The sequence below is a fragment of the Rhopalosiphum maidis genome, chromosome 1 (assembly GCF_003676215.2).
Source record: "Rhopalosiphum maidis isolate BTI-1 chromosome 1, ASM367621v3, whole genome shotgun sequence".
NCBI classification, from domain to species: domain Eukaryota; kingdom Metazoa; phylum Arthropoda; class Insecta; order Hemiptera; family Aphididae; genus Rhopalosiphum; species Rhopalosiphum maidis.
The window spans coordinates 48,042,343-48,062,127 of NC_040877.1; the positions used below are offsets into that span (position 1 = coordinate 48,042,343).

Here is a 19,785-nt window from a genome sequence, read left to right on the forward strand (position 1 = left end):
TATTTAGCGTACATTAATTTTGGATTGTCTTATTGGACGATCCATATGTCATATTTAGTTCACACGTGTTCTTAAAAAATGGTAATGAGCAAGGTACCTACTCAGAAATGTAAAAAAAAAGTTTTCAACAAAACTGAATAGACGTGATGTGAATAAATATTTATTGGATCCTACAACCGTTGTCTTACTATGCGAATCGTCCACGTACGCAAGTCACTAGTACGTTTGAAAAAAACAATGTTATTCATAATGTCAAGAAAATGAAATTAACTCGTCTTTTTTACGTTAGAACTTCGACGAAAATCTAAACTTATTACATGAATATTTTGTATTTGAACATTTATAAAAAAAAAAAAACCATTGTTAATGTCAATGTACGTAATATGTTTATTTTTGTTACGTGTAACTTGATATCGTACTAAAATGATTTTAGTAAAACCCCGAAGTATAGCAGTGGGACTGAAAACAGAAAATATTGAAATTTGTTTCAAAAAAACAACTGGTTTTTCAAAATACAACAAGTGTGCATCGAATACGAGTTATGAGAAAACTATACAGACATTTTTCGCGGGACCAAAGCATTCGATCTGACGTTGTTGATAATAATGATCACCGCCACATTACTGTCAATAAACGTCTAAAATATAATGATTCACAAGTCAAATTAATTTTATCGTTCGCGTTATTTAATATATATATATATATATATATTAAAGAATATTTTTTTTCACGCAGAGAAGACGGAATTCTATTAGAAATGCGTGGTCATCACACAGGCAGTCGAGATACTGAGCTTTAAAGTAATACAAGAGAACATATTTTTATATATATAATTTAGAGTTACTACTTACCCATCATATCGGTCACTGATGAAAAATTAACAAGCAGTTACGTGTATTTTTGAGTATTAATATAATTTCAAAACGTGTTTAATTATTTTTTTTTAACACTTGCCTAATTAGAATTTCTTAGTTCGTGCCTAAACAAATTATTCAAATTTAAATTGTGTAACATATAACTATTACAAATTAAACAATTTCAAAAGCGTTAGAGAATATTTAAAAATAACAAAAGCTACTATACTTGTTATCAGTTAAATTGTCTGTACACTCTTATTATATTTTAATAAATATGTACATTATTTGTTTAATATATTATTAATATATTATCCAGAATCCAGCGTTCAGAATTGTTTCAATCATCTTATACTAATTATCAAAAATAATATTGTGTCTTTCAGATTTTTATTGGTAAATTTCATCTAAAATTATAACGATAAAATTGAAAAAAAAACTAAGTTAATAACTGTTAAGTTAAGTAAACTATTTCTTAGATGTATGTATTTATAAATAAAAATCCTAATATAATATGAAAGGGGGCTCTGTTATTGTGTCCCAAGAGTTTACCGATTTGTTTCTTGAAGTTTGAAAGAAAAAAATGTTAATTTTTTGTTAAAATGAAGGTTATTATAGCAATAATAGTATTATATATATATATACATTATTATATATATTTATATATATATTTATGTAGTAAATGTAATTATAATAATGTACAACTATGTATACAGATATAATATATACAATGCATATGATATATTAATATTATATACATTGACTAACAAATATAAAAACAATACAAAATAAATATTATAATAAACTTTTTAAAATCTATGAGCTATACTTTAAAATTTGCACAAGACTTATCAATATGCTCATGCTAAGAATTGCTTGTCCAGCAAATTGCAATCGAACAACATTACTGGTGTTAGAAGTTGGATAATCTGTGGAAATACCAGCTGCCATAGCTATACCTAGAGCAATTTGATTTTGTTCGTAGTTCCCAATGAATAAATGAGACATGGGACCTCTCGCAAATACCATTACATCATCTCCTCCATGAGTCTCACTAGATCGATCGATTAGACTTGGATATTCAAAATCGATTTTTTCTAAAAAAAAAAAGACGAATCACATTATAATATTTTAATTTTAAATGATAATAAAACTATTATTTTATTTCAGCCTATTACTAATCATAAGGGTTACAAAACAGACCAATATAATTTTTAATTAAAGTACATATGTTAATTTATTAAAATAAGGATTAATTCATAGTTGTATTGCTATTGAATACTTACTTATATCTTCGCTAGTCACGTTGACCCTGTGACACGTGCTATCATTTGTGAAGGATTTTTTTGGACCATTGGCGTAGCTCAGAGTTGTGTACGTCATATTGTCCATGGCAAGTTCATTTGTTAAACCAAGAATATTAGCGTTTCGTTTAGGATAACCAGCCATCGACATGGTATGCGCATGGTCTGAAGTTACCACGATTAATGTGTCATCTTCACTTGTCAACGCCACAACGTCTGATATGGCTTTTGAAAATTCTAACGTCTCATCTAGTGCGATTTTTGCCCATGTCTTATGATGTGCTTTGTCAATAAGCCCCCCTTCTACAAAAAGAACATAGCCATTAGGTTCTTTCTGGAGCAACTGAATAGCGTTCCTGGTCATTTCCTGTAACGTGGGCTGCGTCACAAAATTAGATTTTAATCTGTAGTCCATGTGACTCGGATGAAAAAGACCTGAATAAAATGAGTGACAGGTGAACACAATAAACAAAAAGATTCTGGATAAATATAAAAACTTAATAAATATTTTGGCTTTACACTTCAAGTAACTTGTAACCTAAATCAAAAAGAGCGAGTCAAGTGCTTCCAATCTGTCTGGAAGCAACTTAACTATTATAATAAAAATATGCTTATATAAGAAACTGACATAGACATATTTGTATTGGTTCCTAAAAATATTACTGTAAGGATAAGCAATATTTACAAATGTTTATAAAAGTTTGTACAAATATTTTGTTGGACCACAAATTATCTTATGAGCTATGATTGCTATCATAGCTCAACGGTTATCTGAATTTAAATAGTATTATGCAAATATTTTTTTGTGCAGCAAAAATGAAAAATAAATAAGTTGTTCTTACCTAACACAAAATCAGTTTTGGACATGTCTGTTTTTATTAATTCTTCTCTAGTCGTCAAGTACTTAGCTATTTTATCACCGAATCTAGTTTTTTTGTCGTTCTTCCAACTAATAACCAAGTCTTCGTCAACTCTTTTGCCTGTGGAATTCACTTCCTTCTTCAAAAAATTATCACGACCACCGCCCATGATAACCTAAACAAAGATAAAAAATAAATATCATATTTTCCAATAGAACTTAACTAATAATTTAACAAACTTTGAAATTTCTACCAGGATCATTTGTTATAAGCTGTTTAGCTATGTCTGTACAAAGCGTGATATTCGTTGTTCCATTGGATTTCGTTATCATATCTAAATCAGATTCCCAGTCCCGATGCGCTGTTTGTGCATAAGTACCTGCTGGAGACGCATCGGTAACCCGGGTCGTGGTAACAATTCCGGTTGCCTTGCCAGCCCATTGCGCCCATTGCATTATGGAAGTCACGCGGTGCTCTTCAGGCACCGATGCCGGACAGTCTCCTAAGAGTACTTTAGACGTTACTCCAATAGTGCCTTTATTAGTTTTAACACCGCACAAATATGCTGTAGCGGAGCATGCTGAATCGGCCACTTGATTGTCAACGCAATACGTCTATTCGTGCAGATGAAATAGATTTGGTAAATGTAAAATAAAGGACCTATACGACATAGATTTTAATAACAATTCATTAGTAATCATATTTTTACCTTTGATATTCCGGTGAACGGAAACTGTTCAAAACTCAAGTGTTCACTTTCGCCTGATATGTTCTGCAACTGACCTTTATATATCCGAGCAGCCGTCAACGTGGTTAATGACATACCGTCTCCTAGGAACATTATAACATTTTTCGCCTTGTTTGTTCGTAATTGTAATTTCGACTTTTCTTCCAACATTCGTTTTCCATTTTCAATCCAGTATTTAGAATCTAACGAAAAATGGAATTGGTAATATAATATTATAAAGTCAAATGTTGGCTTATTACTAGTATCAATCTTTATAATAAACGAATTTAAAGTAGTTTCATTTTTAAAATAATTTCAAGACGTTCCTAATTCAAACTAAAAATTTAAAATTTTAATTGATAGAAAAATTCAAAAATTACTTTTGTAAATTAAAGCACCTAAAAATAGACATTTTTATTTGTAAAATCAGCCGTCTAATAGTATTAACATTATACAATATTATGCATATTATCATGTTTAGTTTCACCACACCTAGCATAACATAGACTTAAATCTATTTTATAGTATTGTGTACATCTTATATGCTTAACATCCGGTTATCCAATAATACTAAATCGATTAAACTACGAGTGTATGTACCTGATTCCTGAGCGGTAGCGGCTGCAGACACCTGTAGCGCACAGACTAAGTAGCATACGATAGATGTCCACATGATTGTCTGATTGACGGAAGTGTCACAAAACTCGTATACCTACCATATGGTAGAGTTCAACACTTTGTTCTAAAGACCTAAATGAATAAAAAACTTCTTTTATTTCAATGTTTTACTTAATGGTGAGTTATCTCGCTTAAATACTCGATGGTATGTGGCATTAAGATAGTTTTTATTTGTGAATCATTTTATCTTTGTATATATTAATTTAAATTCAATCGTCATAAATTAAAGTACGTATATAAGATTTGGCGTACATGTGCTAAGACTTAGTTTTAAGTCTAATGTAATGATATAATATTATATTTTGTTATAGTAATAATCTGGGTATAAGGCTAATATTAATTTTTTTTTTTTTTAATATAATATATAATTTTTAATTACTGTTACAAGCGTAACTAACGGAGTTGATATAACACCAATATATTATCGATACTTGAAAAAGCAATGGGTGTTGAAACGTAAATCCAGAACAGTGTCGATAATCACGTTTTTAACGTCAAGACTGAATAGGTGTGAGCGTTTAAGCCAGATAATCCCTTCACAATCTCTATCAAAAGTAGTGAACTTTTCAATATGCATATTCTTACTCATCGTAAAATATTAATTTTATCATATTACTCCCAAAAGTGAACATCCCCTTAATTCCATATATTTTTTTTTTTTTATTATAATTATTATTTCCTCGTGTGTTCCTTGTTTTTTATAGAAATATTTAAATATACATTTGCCGATAAACATTAATTATTATTAAAACTTAAAATGCTTATATATAAAAAAAAAAATGGAATTATATTTTTAATTATCTGTAGTAACAACTTGTGTAAAATCTTGTATTTAATAGTTCATTCCTAAACTCATGGAATTTAAAACGTTATGAACTTTTAACTATAAGATTATCTGTGAATTATGTGAATTTTATAAAAATTTTAATTTTAAATGATTTAAAATTATATCTATATCTACGTATTTCGTATATTTGTAAAACAATTATCTATAACAAATTATAATGAATTTTATATAATGCTTGTAATCTATAGCCATTTTACCAAAAAACATATATTTTATTATAAAAAAATTGTATTGAACTAAACTGCACATCAAAATATTAGGTCTGAAATTATTGATAATAATAATAATCGCAATTATATCGTAGGACGTACTGGCGTAGATCATAATATCAATGTACAAACAAATTTTATTGTTTACGGGCCATTTAATTTTATTACGTCTGAATACCGCAAATTACTTATTGTTGTTTCGTTGGTTACTTATGCTAATTGTGTAGTTTTAATTTTCGCCGTTAATTGTTCGTGACAATGTGAGGTTTTTTATTTGTGAAATAACTTTCCAACACAGGTATATCGTATAAGTAGCATCCTTGTATATGGATTATTATTCAACAACGGATTTACTTAAAAGATAATGTTATCTTTACTGACATATATTATGACATATTATGAGTAGTATGACTGACGAACTTTTTTCATGGCGCTTGAACTGTGATTAATGTGACGGTGAACAATAGTGTAGAGAGAGGTGGAAGGACAGTAATTTGATTATAAAAATTTATTTTATTTTCAATCGATTCGCATTAAAGTCTAACAGATTTATACTAGAACGTATGGTTATATTATTCTTGTATCTCACCATTTTAAAACGACATGAGTTCTTCGAAAAAAATATATTCAATTTAGATTTTGCGAGCTGTGTAACTGTCATCCGAAATTTTAGTTTGTTCGTTTATGGGTGGTTAAAAGATGTATTTATGTGCTGGCTGAGCGCGTGTCGCATACGAAATATAATAATATGTACACACACACACACATTTACAACGTGGTATGAAAATTACGCTGTCACGAACAGAGACCACTTACGTGAGAATATTTATTAGGACTCTATCTATAAACTAATAATCAAAGTGAAATTATCTCGACTGGGGGAAAATTTAGAAAAGAATAATCGAAGAAAGATATTTTTCCCGTGCAGATAAGTCAATTGGTAAACCGAATCTGTGTAGTGTAAAGCGCGTCTGAATTATTCTAAGGAAAACTTCTAAAGTCGTAAATCACAAAAACATCTATTTTTTTTAAGAAAAAGTAACAAACGGTTGTACAGACTTAAAGAAATTGCATACTAAGTATGTACTCATCTTTAATGTTTATTAAATAATGAACCAGATCTCAGAGAAATTATTAAAATATGGAATTTGCATTGTGTAATAAATAGTTTACACCAGCACAATGCACACAATTTCTAAAATGTTTCAATAATTTGTTGTCATATTTATTTATCATTTACAACATGTATGAAGATTTTTTTTATATAATTAGTAGGTAAACGTTTTTATAGTTATAACTAATAATAAAAACCTATATTAAATGCAGAATTAAAAATAACACAATTAAAATAATAATAGGTATATTGTGTTAAAAATACAAAATTATTACGATTTTAAATACATATACAAAGCAAAGTATCCTGTGATATAAACTTCAGTATTTTATGTGAGAATCCCTTTTTACTGTAAGCTATTTACCTAATTTTTTTTTTTTTTGAAAGTTTGTATGTATCTAATGCAAAATATTATTGGTATTTTTCAATTATTAAAATGCTTATATTAAATATAATATAAATATACAATCGATGTAATATTATATCTAATATTTGTTTTACTAAAATGTTTATATAAACTTTAAGTATTGATTAAATAATAAAAAATACTAAAATGCTCATAATACTAGTTACCAAACACATTATCATGGACCTACTATTCTTAATACCGAAAGTTAAATAACTCAAGAACTACTCGTACGAATTTCAATTTGATTACCTACCTCAATATTTTCAGAAAAAATGTCCATTAAATAAATTTCTATACAAAATTCAAATTGTAATAAAAAAAAAAGAATCTTGTGCAATTACAGAATGCTCCATTCTATATAGCACATATTTAAAATCATATTATTTTACCAATGTAATATTTGTGCTTTTTAATCACAATTTATCATTTTATTGTGTTTTAAGTCTCGGAAATTTAATAATGTGGTTTTTAAACACACACACACACACACACACACACACACATATATATATATATATATATTATATATAAATTTAAAATATCAAATATTAGTAACTGTATTAATAAAAAGAAAAAGGTGGTAATTAAGTTTATACATAAGATACAATAGATGTTCTCACATGAAACAATAATTATAATAAAATTATAATATTTATAATATATAGATTAAATAATAATTTTAAGATTACAATTTGTACTATTAAAAATCAAACCAATTATCCATTAAACATGTTTAAAATTCACTTGTGTATAATGACTAAGAAGTATCGGGAATTCCAATGAACAGTTCACTAGCCCATAAGGTATTCAACAAGAAATTAACTATTCATCATTGATCGGTGGTCGGAAGTAGCTGTTTTCGCTGAATACCTGTTACGTTACGTAAATTAAGTACTCCGGGCGGTGGTTGCTCACATTTATATAATACAACTCAGTACTTAAATCAACAAGCGTTACTGTATTCGATTACTTATACATACTTATAATAAAATATTATATATTACCCAACAGAACATGTAATTTATATAAATTATTAAAATATTATAAACGCGACATATATCTAAATTATTTAATTGTAGGTATTAAAAAACAAATATTTTGTTTGTTTGTTCTCTATAGACACAAAAACTACTGAACCGTTTCCAATAAAAAAAACTTTGAAACTACAGAACTAATTTTATTAGTTAATAGTTTATTTAAACTATTTTTATCTGACTACCTTTATTATTTTTCTTGTTTAGCGAAGATCATGATATTATTAAATTATAAGAATATAACTAAAACTAAATAGTTTTTAAAACCAACAAAAATAAATATATTTAAAACTGTTACTTATATTTAATGTAAATAATATTTATAATTTATAACATACAAATAAAAATTAACTTATCATTATATTATTTTATTGAGATTTATAAACTAGACTGTGAAATTCCAATGAGACCCAACAACAATACTGCAAGAACAGTGTGTCCAGCAAAAAAAAATGGTGTATTAACACTACTGCTAGAACTAGATGTAGGTGGATTGGTGGAAATACCAGCAGCCATTGCCATACCAAGAGCAATTTGATTTTGCTCATAGTTTCCGGTGAATAAATGAGACATAGGACCCCTTGCAAATACCATAACGTCATCTCCTCCGTGAGTCTCACTAGATAAATCAACCAGACTTGGATATGTATAGTCCAATTTTTCTAAAAAAAAAAAATAAATAAATAAATAACACGAATCAGTAGATTGCAAGAAATATATCAATGTTGTTTTAATATATTCTTCATTATAAACTATATAAGTAACTAATGTTTCATTTTTAACACATCACTTATCATCAAACTTTTACACGAAAAAATATCATAAGATTAATGATCAAAAAAAATGCCATAATTATACATTTATTTCAGTATATTTACTTATATCTTCGCTAGTCACGTTGACCCTATGGCATGTGCTATCATTTGTGAAGGACTTTTTTGGACCATTGGCGTAGCTCAGAGTTGTGTACGTCATATTATCCATGGCAAGTTCATTTGTTAAACCAAGAATATTAGCGTTTCGTTTAGGATAACCAGCCATTGACATGGTATGCGCATGGTCTGAAGTTACCACGATTAATGTGTCATCTTCACTTGTCAACGCCACAGCGTCCGCCACGGCTTTGGAAAATTCTAATGTTTCATCGAGCGCAACTCTCGCCCACGTTTCGTGATGAGCTTTGTCGATGAGGCCACCTTCTACAAAAAGAACGTAGCCATTTGGTTCTTTCTGGAGCAGCTGAATAGCATTTCTGGTCATTTCTTGTAACGTGGGCTGCGTCACAAAATTAGATTTTAATCTGTAGTCCATGTGACTCCGGTGAAAAAGACCTAAATAAAATGAGTGATAGGTGAACACAATAAACAGTAAGATTTTGGTGAAATACAGAAATCTTATCGAATATCACGACGTAAACTACTTTCGTGCATATTGGATAAGAGCATAATCAGATTGGTCAGACTCAACTACTTCGCTATAAATATACAGTACTTGGGTTATTTCACTATAATATCAAAGCTAACAATGTGATATTTATGTTACTGAACTTGAACATACAAATTTGCAGTTGGATCAAAATAAAACAACAAAATATAATGAGCTAAATTACGTGTGCATACATTCATCGTAGATTTTATTTTTTTTCCAAAAATGTTTTATCTATTATTTTAATAACATACAACTTTTGTATAATGTAACAAAGTATTAATAACGAATAAGTAGTTAAATATATCGACACTGCGTTTGTGTAACATATAGATAATTATCATATTAAATAATTTGCTCTTACCTAACACAAAATCGGTTTTAGACATATCCGTTTTCATTAGTTCCTCCCTGTTCGTTATGTACTTAGCAACCTTATCAGCAAATCGAGTTTTCTTGTCATTCTTCCAATTAAGTACTAAGTCTTCGTCATTACGTTTTCCCGTAGAATTCACCTCCTTCTTCATAAAATTGTCGCGACCACCACCCATGATAACCTACACAAAGACAAAAAATAAATATAATAGGCATTTCCACTAGAAGTTTAACAAAGTAAATTAACAAACCTTGAAGTTTCTACCAGGTTCTTTTGTTATTAGTTGTAAAGCTATGTCTTCACACTGTGTGAGATTGGTTTTACCACTGGATTCTTTTATCATATCTTCATCAGATTCCCAGTCGCGATGCGCGGTTTGTGCGTAACCCCCTGCCGGAGACGCGTGAGTAACTCGGGTCGTGGTAACAATTCCGGTTGCCTTGCCAGCCCATTGCGCCCATTGCATTATGGAAGTCACGCGGTGCTCTTCAGGCACCGATGCCGGACAGTCTCCTAAGAGTACTTTAGATGTTACTCCAATTGTAGCTTTGTTGGTCTTGACACCACACAAATATGCTGTAGCGGTACACGCTGAATCAGCCACTTGACTGTCAACGCAATACGTCTATTCGTACAGATGAAATAGATTTGGTAAATGTAAAATAAAGGGCCTATACGACATAGATTTTAATAACAATTCATTAGTAATCATATTTTTACTTTTGATATTCCGGTGAACGGAAACTGTTCAAAACTCAAGTGTTCACTTTCGCCTGATATGTTCTGCAACTGACCTTTATATATCCGAGCAGCCGTCAACGTGGTTAATGACATACCGTCTCCTAGGAACATTATAACATTTTTCGCCTTGTTTGTTCGTAATTGTAATTTCGACTTTTCTTCCAACATTCGTTTTCCATTTTCAATCCAATATTTAGAATCTGACAAAAAAAAAAAATAAATTGTTAAAATATTAGTATAGGAGAAGTGCATTTATAATTAATAAATGTGGCGATGTTATTTCTCTTAAGTACAAAAATACCATAAAAATAAAGTTTTTTCCTAGCCTCAAATAGTATTGTTAAAATTCCTTTGATTATAAAATATCTCACATAAAAATAGTACTGTATTACTGTATACTTGCGAATTAAAATACATTTAAATATATGTTTAATTTTATGCGATAAAAAATTAGCTTTATATTTTTACTAAAACTTAATATTATATTTTTTGTTATACTACAAGAATATAATAGAATATATAATCATCATGATTTCTCACACCATAACATTGAAACATTATTATTTGATAAATTTATAATATCTAACTATTATCTGTAATAAACTAGTAATACGATAATGAACAAACCGTAACTTGTATCATTATTGTTTTCTTTATAAAAACATCATATTATCTTATGTAAAAGTGTAATACATACATATCTTTCTATTATTAATATATTATAATATTATTAAACGATGGGTTAATGCTGGATATTTTCATATTTTAGTTGTCTAACCCAATATTTCACGTAATAGGTTGTATATTGGACCATTCTATATAATTATAATATTTTTGGGCAATAAATAATCACTATATTCTTTTTTATGATTCCAATAATAATCATAAATAATTATCGTTTTTTTATATATATAATGTATCTAATATGCTTAGGTATAACTTGAAAGAAAAGCATACTCTGTGATTAATAAAATCGATGTGTAAATAACTGTCAAGCTCCTGGTTTTAAAGCCATTTATGAGCCCAAAATAAAATTTAATTTCGTCATCATTAAATATTACAGGTAATAATTAATAACTGATATAAAAAATATACGAAATATTTATTGAAGAATTAAAGTACCTAATAAATTTTAAGTTAATAAAACTCTTGAAACTAAGAGTAAGTATATAATAATTATAATATGCAAGAGGTAGTCGCTCCACTGTTCAGTAAGTGTCGATTATACGCCTCGCTATTGAGTAAAAATGATTCTGAGCAAATATAGTAAATCAGCTTATATTAATAAGTATATTTTATGATATATTTATATTGCTATAAGAAATAGCAGTGATAGTGATTATTTATTTTACTATTGCCTTTTTCAAAAATATTAAATATGTTATAACATTGATAATGAATTACTATACTAGTTTATTTTATACCTTTATATTATGTAAATAATATATTATTGAATTACTGTAGAACTATCTAAATAAATTATTGGTATAAATAAGTAATAACATAAAATGTATATATAATAATATGCAAACAAATTACAAATTACAAAGAAAAATATTTTTGAATTAGAAAAAAAACACCAAAATTGTTATTCTTCATTTAAAATGTATCTAAATTTGTAGAACTTTTTGAACTTATGTTCATAAAACAATATATTTATACATTCTTTAGATTTTTTGATTTCAATATGAACTACTTATGATGAACCTTGTAATAAATGTTAATTTTGACCTTCAAAAAATACCAAACCTTTTTTTCTATTACAAAACGGGTACCTATACAAAAATAAACACATATCACTGTTAAATCAATACAATCGTAGCTTCGCTTATAATCTAAAAGAATATATGATAAGCATCTAATAGTAAAATTCTTCCTTTTGTTATTTTTTCGATCACGAAAAATACTAATTGCTTTATTATATTTTGGTCACAGCTGTGTGTTCACTATACGTGATAATGAGGCCTCGAACTAACATAATTAATTGCAAATCACAATGAGAGGCGCACTGCGTGAAATTTCAAGAACATTGAAAAACGATTACCCACTTACGTTCTATAAACGTATTATAGACGATACAAATACACGTATACCTATTATTTATAATATATTATATCATATAGATTTACAGAAAATGAAGTCAATCATTTATTCTATATTCGTAAACAGAGCTCAATGATCTTGACGATCTTATATTCATGAGTAATGACATTACATTTAATTGTGCTTGTGTACACGCTATTGTAATTGTACATACTTAACTCTGATTAAACTAAATACATCGTTACATATTAAAAGAATGTTCTACCCACATGTGTTGTATCTATCTTACTAATGTATATTATAACGAAATTGCGTTCAGTAGAACACAATTTATATTGTTAGCTTTAACATTGAAGTCAATTCACCTATTATCAAACTTAAAAGTAAGAATACGATCTAGGACATGTCATATGCTTTTATTGATATTATCAAGTGAGTTATAGCTATGTAAAATATTACAACTTTAAAATGTTCATAACTCACTTTAAAATGATAATATCAATAAAAGCATAAAACATGCCCTAGATAATATTCTTATCTTTAAGTTAAATAATAGGAAAATCTACTCCAATATTAAAGCTAACAACATAAAATGTGTTCTGCTGAACGCCAATTTATTATGATGTACATTAGTAAGACAGAGAAAACGCATGCGGATGTAAGGTCTTCCTTATACTACTTCTGCACTAATTTATAATACTATTTATTTTATTTTATTTGCTATACATTCATGACATAGGTATAGAATATTGATTTTTTTTATTATTTTGACACGATAAATTAATTAACAATAATTAGGTACATAATTTAGTAGATTCTGGCTTAACAATTTAAATGTAAATTTTTCGTTTCCTTGGTATCTAAACACGGCTTGTACTATGTTTAATAAAAATATTATTTTATTTAATAACAGTTCTCATTTTAACAACTGTTAATTGTAAAATAAACAGTTTTTAACATTAACCATTTTTGCAATTCATGTATAGAATTACTGTACTTTATGAATAAAAATTTAAGAAGAAACTTCTTCAACACGATGACAAAACCTAACGAAAATTCTACTTCTAAATTATTCACTTATCCCATACCTAGAGATTTTTATGTGTAAATATATTTTTAATAGAAACTGCGCCTTTAAAAAATATAACAGTAGGTAAATAGGTACTAAAGTATTCACCATTCATATTATTGGAGTTAGGTTAGGAGTTATTTTTATATATTTTTTTCATTATTATTTTACAAATGTTATTTTAAAAAACTAATTACAATAATAATAATATTGGTATATGCAATTACATAAATTATTACAATTTGTTAGCGTCATATATATTTTTCAAGTTTTTTTATGGGAAAATAAAACTTCAAACAATAGACAAACGCCTGTCGTAATGACATGTAGCAATGTAACGAGTGTATAAGGTCATCCATTAATTATAATTTCGTATGTTTTTCTTAGCAAAAAAAACATATTGAAAAATCTTTTAACTAAGTAGGACTTCATTTTTTTGTTTTAACAAGCGCATAATTTATTGTAATTGCGATAAAAAAATATATTTTAAACAGTTTTCTTGTATGCGATTTATCTTAAATATATTTGCAAACCATAATTGTGCATATTTAATAAAATATATTAATATTGGTATCAAGAAAAAAATATAATATAATGTAATATTGTAATTAAATTATTATTTAAATGTATAATATTTTATTTGAATAATTTAATTTATTTTTAAACCGACTATTTATAATATAAACTTCTTTTCATAATAATTTAGTATGAACTATGTGATTCAGTCAAAATAACTAAGACAAATAAAATAATATTTCTTCGACCTACTATCTAAAATATTTGGTCCATCATCTACGCCTCTACACCAAATGATACTATCCATTACAGCCTCTACTTACCTAATGCTTATAATAAAACAAACAGCCTATCTCTGAAATACTCTGTCTCTATCCAAAAAAGTTATGAATATCAGTAAATTTTAATACTAGCATCAGTTTCACTAAACTAATCTATTAAGATTAAGACGAATTGGTTTTACCTATAGAGTAGTTGCCTAACATAATTAATTATTAATTTGTTACTAAATGAATCTCTTCATCTCATTTTATTTTTCATTTTTAAATATTAAAATATTTTCTTTATAAATTACTAACATAAACTTATATATTATTATTATACACATATACTTATCATATATAATATTGTGTAAGTATCGCAAATATCCTTATACCAATAAATACATCAAAAGTCGTTTAATAATTTGAATTTTCTAGTAATATTAGAACGCATTTTTTTTTTTTTTTACATAAAGCAATTGTTGGTAAGTCCAAGATGTAATATTATAACATAATTATGAACTGAACTAATTTACTAAAAATGAAGGTGTTTATCTATTTATTTAAATAAGTAAATAGCATAGTATAATTCAAAACGTTGTACAATCGTATGATAAATGTTATAAATATAAAGAGGATTACGACAATTTTTTATCTCATTAGTCAAACAAATTAATACACCACAGTATGTAATACTATATATATATATATATATATATTTATTTATTTACATATACAATGTAAAATGTAAAATAAATGTTAATATATCATATTATAACCTATATTGTTACATACTTACATTTAAAGTCATATTGTATCAGTGTAAACATTAAATGTAACTAAAGATCAGAATAAAAAAAAAAAAAACACCAATAAATCATATCATTACGTTATCAAAAACCAATAAATAGAATTATTATATTAGTGTACCGAAGGAAACGATTTAAAAAAAACCCCATTATAGAACTATAGCGTTTTTACTATTGACCACCAAAATCTTGTAAAAATAAAACCGTTATCGGTAATGGCCATAACGACAAACTATACGGTACGAGGAACTGTGAATCATTGTATTATAAAATGTAATATGTTATAAACTCGTGGTGCACAAAATCAAATAAACAACTGTGAGCGTACCTGATTCCTGAACAGAGGTAGCTGCAGACACCTGTAGCGCACAAGCCAAAACACACACGACGAATGTCCACATGATTGATGGGTTGGCGGATGTGTCGCCAAACTTATATAGTTTATGGCGGGCGGCGGTACTCGGCTCCGAAGACGGAGACAAAGATGTAGATGGAGGTAGAACCGTTTTCGTCGGAATGTATCACCGACGAGTGGATCAACGTACTTAAATACACGGTGCCGCAGCAGTGAGATATTTTATGTTTGTAAACTATTTTATCTCGGCGTACCTTCAAAGTGTAATCGTCATAAAATTATATAAATATGTAAAGTGCGTACCATGCTTTGGTGTACAAGTGCTGAATTTTGAGTTTAAAGCGTTATTGATCCACATAATGCGGATAAGACCAATATTAATATTCTTTTCTATTTTTTTTAATCGCTATTACAAATACGGGGCCGTATTTTATTGATATCTATGTCACAATATTATGTAAAAGCAACGAGAGAGGAAGCGTACTTAAATCTAACTTTGCATCGGTGATAATATTTCAAACACAGGATAATTAAGTGCTTGAACACCAAATCCATCATTTCACCACCATTATCAAAAGCGGTGAGCATTTATAGTCTGCATTCTAAATCACAATAATAAAATAATACTATAAAAAATGTAGTGTTTGTTTTATTTAAAAATTTTTTTCATATATACCTAGCTTCCCTTTACATTGGCACTAAATATTTAAATAAATGTTTATAACAGATTATAAATTAAACTTAAATAAATATCATCATATTATAACGGGTAATACACACAAAATCTTAAGTACCAACTGAATTTTTTATGTTTTTGTGCATCGTTTTGTACAACCTATTGGTTAATGCGACAAGCTATGGGGTTCCTTTGATGTTTCATTTAGAAATTTCTACTGTACTAACAGAATAATTAAATTATATCTGTCATTGTATAAGTTTTTTTCCTTGTCAAAACTAAAAAAAAAAATCTCTTAAAATGTTAAGACACGTCGTATGCATAATGTTTTCATCGTTCTAAAATTTAACTAAATTAAACTATAAACATTCTAATTTATACATTTTACAAAATTTAAATTCATAGAACCATCTAAATATTATATTATTAATTATGACCTCATACAACCCTCACCAATTTTAAGGCAACACTATTACTCTGTACCCACATATACCATAAAACAAATGTCGAATATCTTTATGAAAAACATTAAAAAATCAACTTATATTATTAACCTGTATAGAGTTACTATACTAGACGATTCATTCAACGTAGAATACACATTATTTTAAAAATGTTACCTATCCTACATAATTTTAGGTCACTAAAAAAAAAAAAAATCTTGTAATAATTTTTATAACTATCATATTATTTTAATTGTCTCGCTTTCTTAATGATAAAATACATTTTTTAAATTTTTATTCCAAAGCAGAATATTTTTTGGAGTTATTTGATACATAAAACATCTTGGACTAATAATTTTATAAGTTATAAGAATTTAAAGTTTAGATTGGTAGAGTGGAGTTGTACAGGGGTACCTGTGGACTAACGTGAATTAACTTTATTAAAATGTAGGTCCATTACTACGACCATCTAAACTTAAAATATTTATAACTGATTAACTACTTATCCGAAATTTGACTTTGATAGATCATCCACATAACATCTTGATTTGTAACATAAAAATAAAAATAAAAGTTTCCATCATTCATAAAAGTAAAACAATTTAAAATTTAATACGAAAAAAATATTTTTTTTTCAAAAATGTTTTTTAATGACTTAAAATTATAAAAAAGAAATATTTTCACAACAATTAGTGTTTCTTTATATAACAGGTGTCTTCATATTACTATGTCCTTAAATATCCGAGTTATACTCTTGACGATTGAAAACACATTGAAATAATAATATGATCGAAAATGATACAGAAGCACTTAGGGTCCAAGAAATATTATGCATCATTTACGTATTTATCCGATCTATTTAGAACATACAAATTGAAAATTTAATAATATAAATTAACACTGGAAAAATTAAGTAAAAATAATAATACATTAATTGAATAGTATAATAAATATGTTTTTCATTTTACATATACGTAATACGTATAATAAATCTATTAACGTGTTAATAGAACTTAGTGAGCATTACATTTTCTACCCAATGAAATAATGCGTAAATATGCATTATTGAACTTTAAAATATATTTTATGAGAAAAAAAAAACATTGAATTGGAAATTTTGTGAATTTAGTTCCTTCATTATAACTTTGGGAAGGCTTTCCAAGTTATAACTGATAAGAACACACGTTATTCTATATAATATGAAAGTGAACAAAAATGAAATCACGGTGATTGAAATCGAAAAAAGTAATTTACAAAATATAATACTCTATATAATGAACAGAACGCGATAAATAAATAGATAATACTTACCTATTTAATATTGTATTCCACATTTACCGCTTCAACCGATCAACGCCATCGCATCTAATTTCCGTCGATATGACACTTCGCGTTGCGTCGGGCTTTTGCTTTAGATCGCATAGTACCGACAGGTCGATAGGGAAACGATCACGGAAAAGGGATATAATTGTTAAATATTAATTAAAAAGAAAATTTCAACAGGCTTATCGCAAGAATACTGACGTTGACGGTTTATCGGAGGGACATTTTTTTATAAAAAAAAAAAAAAAAAATACGCTTAATTAAGAGGAAGGTTAGGCGCAAAATGAAAATAATACGTTATTTAAACCATATGCATATTATATCTATACATATTTTACACACACAATATCGTGATCGGTGTTCTAATGAGAAATACGAAAATTACAATGACAACGCACCCGTGAACCACCGACCATGTTACTACGTGGTTATTGCAATAACGCGTAAACAACCGCCTAATTATTTGTCGTTTTTTTTTTTCTAAATTTATTCATATTTAGACAGGAAGAAACTAGTTATATGTTGTATTATTATTTTTTAAATGCAATTTAACATTACGACAATACTTGTAATATTCTACGTACGTACGGTAACAATGATAGATATTATATTTTATTTAATGGTTATAATTATAAATATAAATTAATAAACGGTAATAAAATACAATATTGCTACAGAATATAGTTTGTAATATTAAACACAGAATATGATTGTAGATTGATGTAATTCCAGATAGAATTTAAGAGAGATAGTACCTTTGGAAATATAAGTGTATTAAGACTTAAGATTAAGAATCGATAGAAGGGAAATTTACGGACTAATGATAGAATTTAATTGTACGTTGAATCGGGATAAGGTCATAATATTAGAAATAGATAGAGACAATCTAATTACTGTTGTCTCCGAATACTTCTGCTTAATATTATAGTATAATGTTGAATTAGTTTTGTTTAAATAGTTAGCGAAATATGACCGTTGGCTCAACGACGTCAGATGTTTTTCCATTAGCTATAATAGACCTTAGATGTGTGTAGCGCATAATACCTATTCAAACCATAGAACTGATAATAAAGTTAAAGGTCTAGTGGAGGCCAATATTTTAAAACAAATACAACGTATAATTTAAGACCAAATATACAAATTAATAGATACAGATAAGGAGAGGAAAGTTCAAAAACAAAGATAGAGACATTTTTAGATAAACATATAGTTAGATAAACACTTTGGGTCCCATCGTATTCACAGGTGTTGACTATCTACTCCTTACAACATCGGTCTTAGTAAACTACAGTAGGGTACGTGGGACGCACACTTAGTTTATTAATTTGATCAATCAAACACAATAATAGTATTGTATTGTATAATATTCTACACACATAGCGCGTGTTAACGTTATCGCACGCACTGAGTATTTAAGCACGGTCAAAGATCAAACAAATTTCCGCGTTAACAACAGCCTCAACAACAAATTAGTTTGGGATAGTAAAAAAAAATTAATAAATAAAACATACGCGTGTATAACGAATTACGGTTGACTAAAAGAGGTGTTTAAATGTTTTCACATCCAAAATAATTAATTCATTGACGACACAGTCAGTACATACAAATAAAAATCGTTGTATACGAGTTTATAATATTATATACTATTTACTTATTGTTTTGAACGGTTTACGCGCCTTTTATCATTTTTATTTAAAAATATACTATAAAATG

General features: G+C 27.6%; 3 protein-coding genes across 6 annotated transcripts in view; 1 reads left to right on the forward strand and 2 right to left on the reverse strand.

Annotated features, from left to right (window-relative positions):
* The window catches only part of LOC113550676 (lachesin-like), a 181,233-nt gene that overhangs the window by 98,664 nt on the left and 62,784 nt on the right, over positions 1-19,785 (forward strand). The gene's annotated exons all lie outside the window — the stretch shown is intronic.
* Positions 1,616-4,530, reverse strand: LOC113550674 (membrane-bound alkaline phosphatase-like). Its single transcript, XM_026952654.1, has 6 exons — positions 4,346-4,530; positions 3,728-3,948; positions 3,258-3,632; positions 3,001-3,193; positions 2,141-2,593; positions 1,616-1,951 (listed from the first exon to the last, which is right to left on the reverse strand). Exons 1-6 carry the CDS (start codon positions 4,416-4,418, stop codon positions 1,671-1,673), a joined length of 1,596 nt encoding a protein of 531 aa, XP_026808455.1. The 5' UTR covers positions 4,419-4,530; the 3' UTR covers positions 1,616-1,670.
* Positions 8,294-18,283, reverse strand: LOC113550673 (membrane-bound alkaline phosphatase-like). 2 transcript variants are annotated; one of them, XM_026952652.1, is made up of 7 exons: positions 18,061-18,283; positions 15,604-15,884; positions 10,558-10,778; positions 10,088-10,462; positions 9,826-10,018; positions 8,915-9,367; positions 8,294-8,698 (listed from the first exon to the last, which is right to left on the reverse strand). In XM_026952652.1, exons 2-7 carry the CDS (start codon positions 15,674-15,676, stop codon positions 8,415-8,417), a joined length of 1,599 nt encoding a protein of 532 aa, XP_026808453.1. In that variant the 5' UTR covers positions 15,677-15,884; positions 18,061-18,283; the 3' UTR covers positions 8,294-8,414. The 2 variants fall into 2 exon arrangements, with proteins under 2 accessions (XP_026808453.1, XP_026808454.1); XM_026952653.1 differs by lacking the exon at positions 18,061-18,283 and having other exon boundaries at positions 15,604-16,855.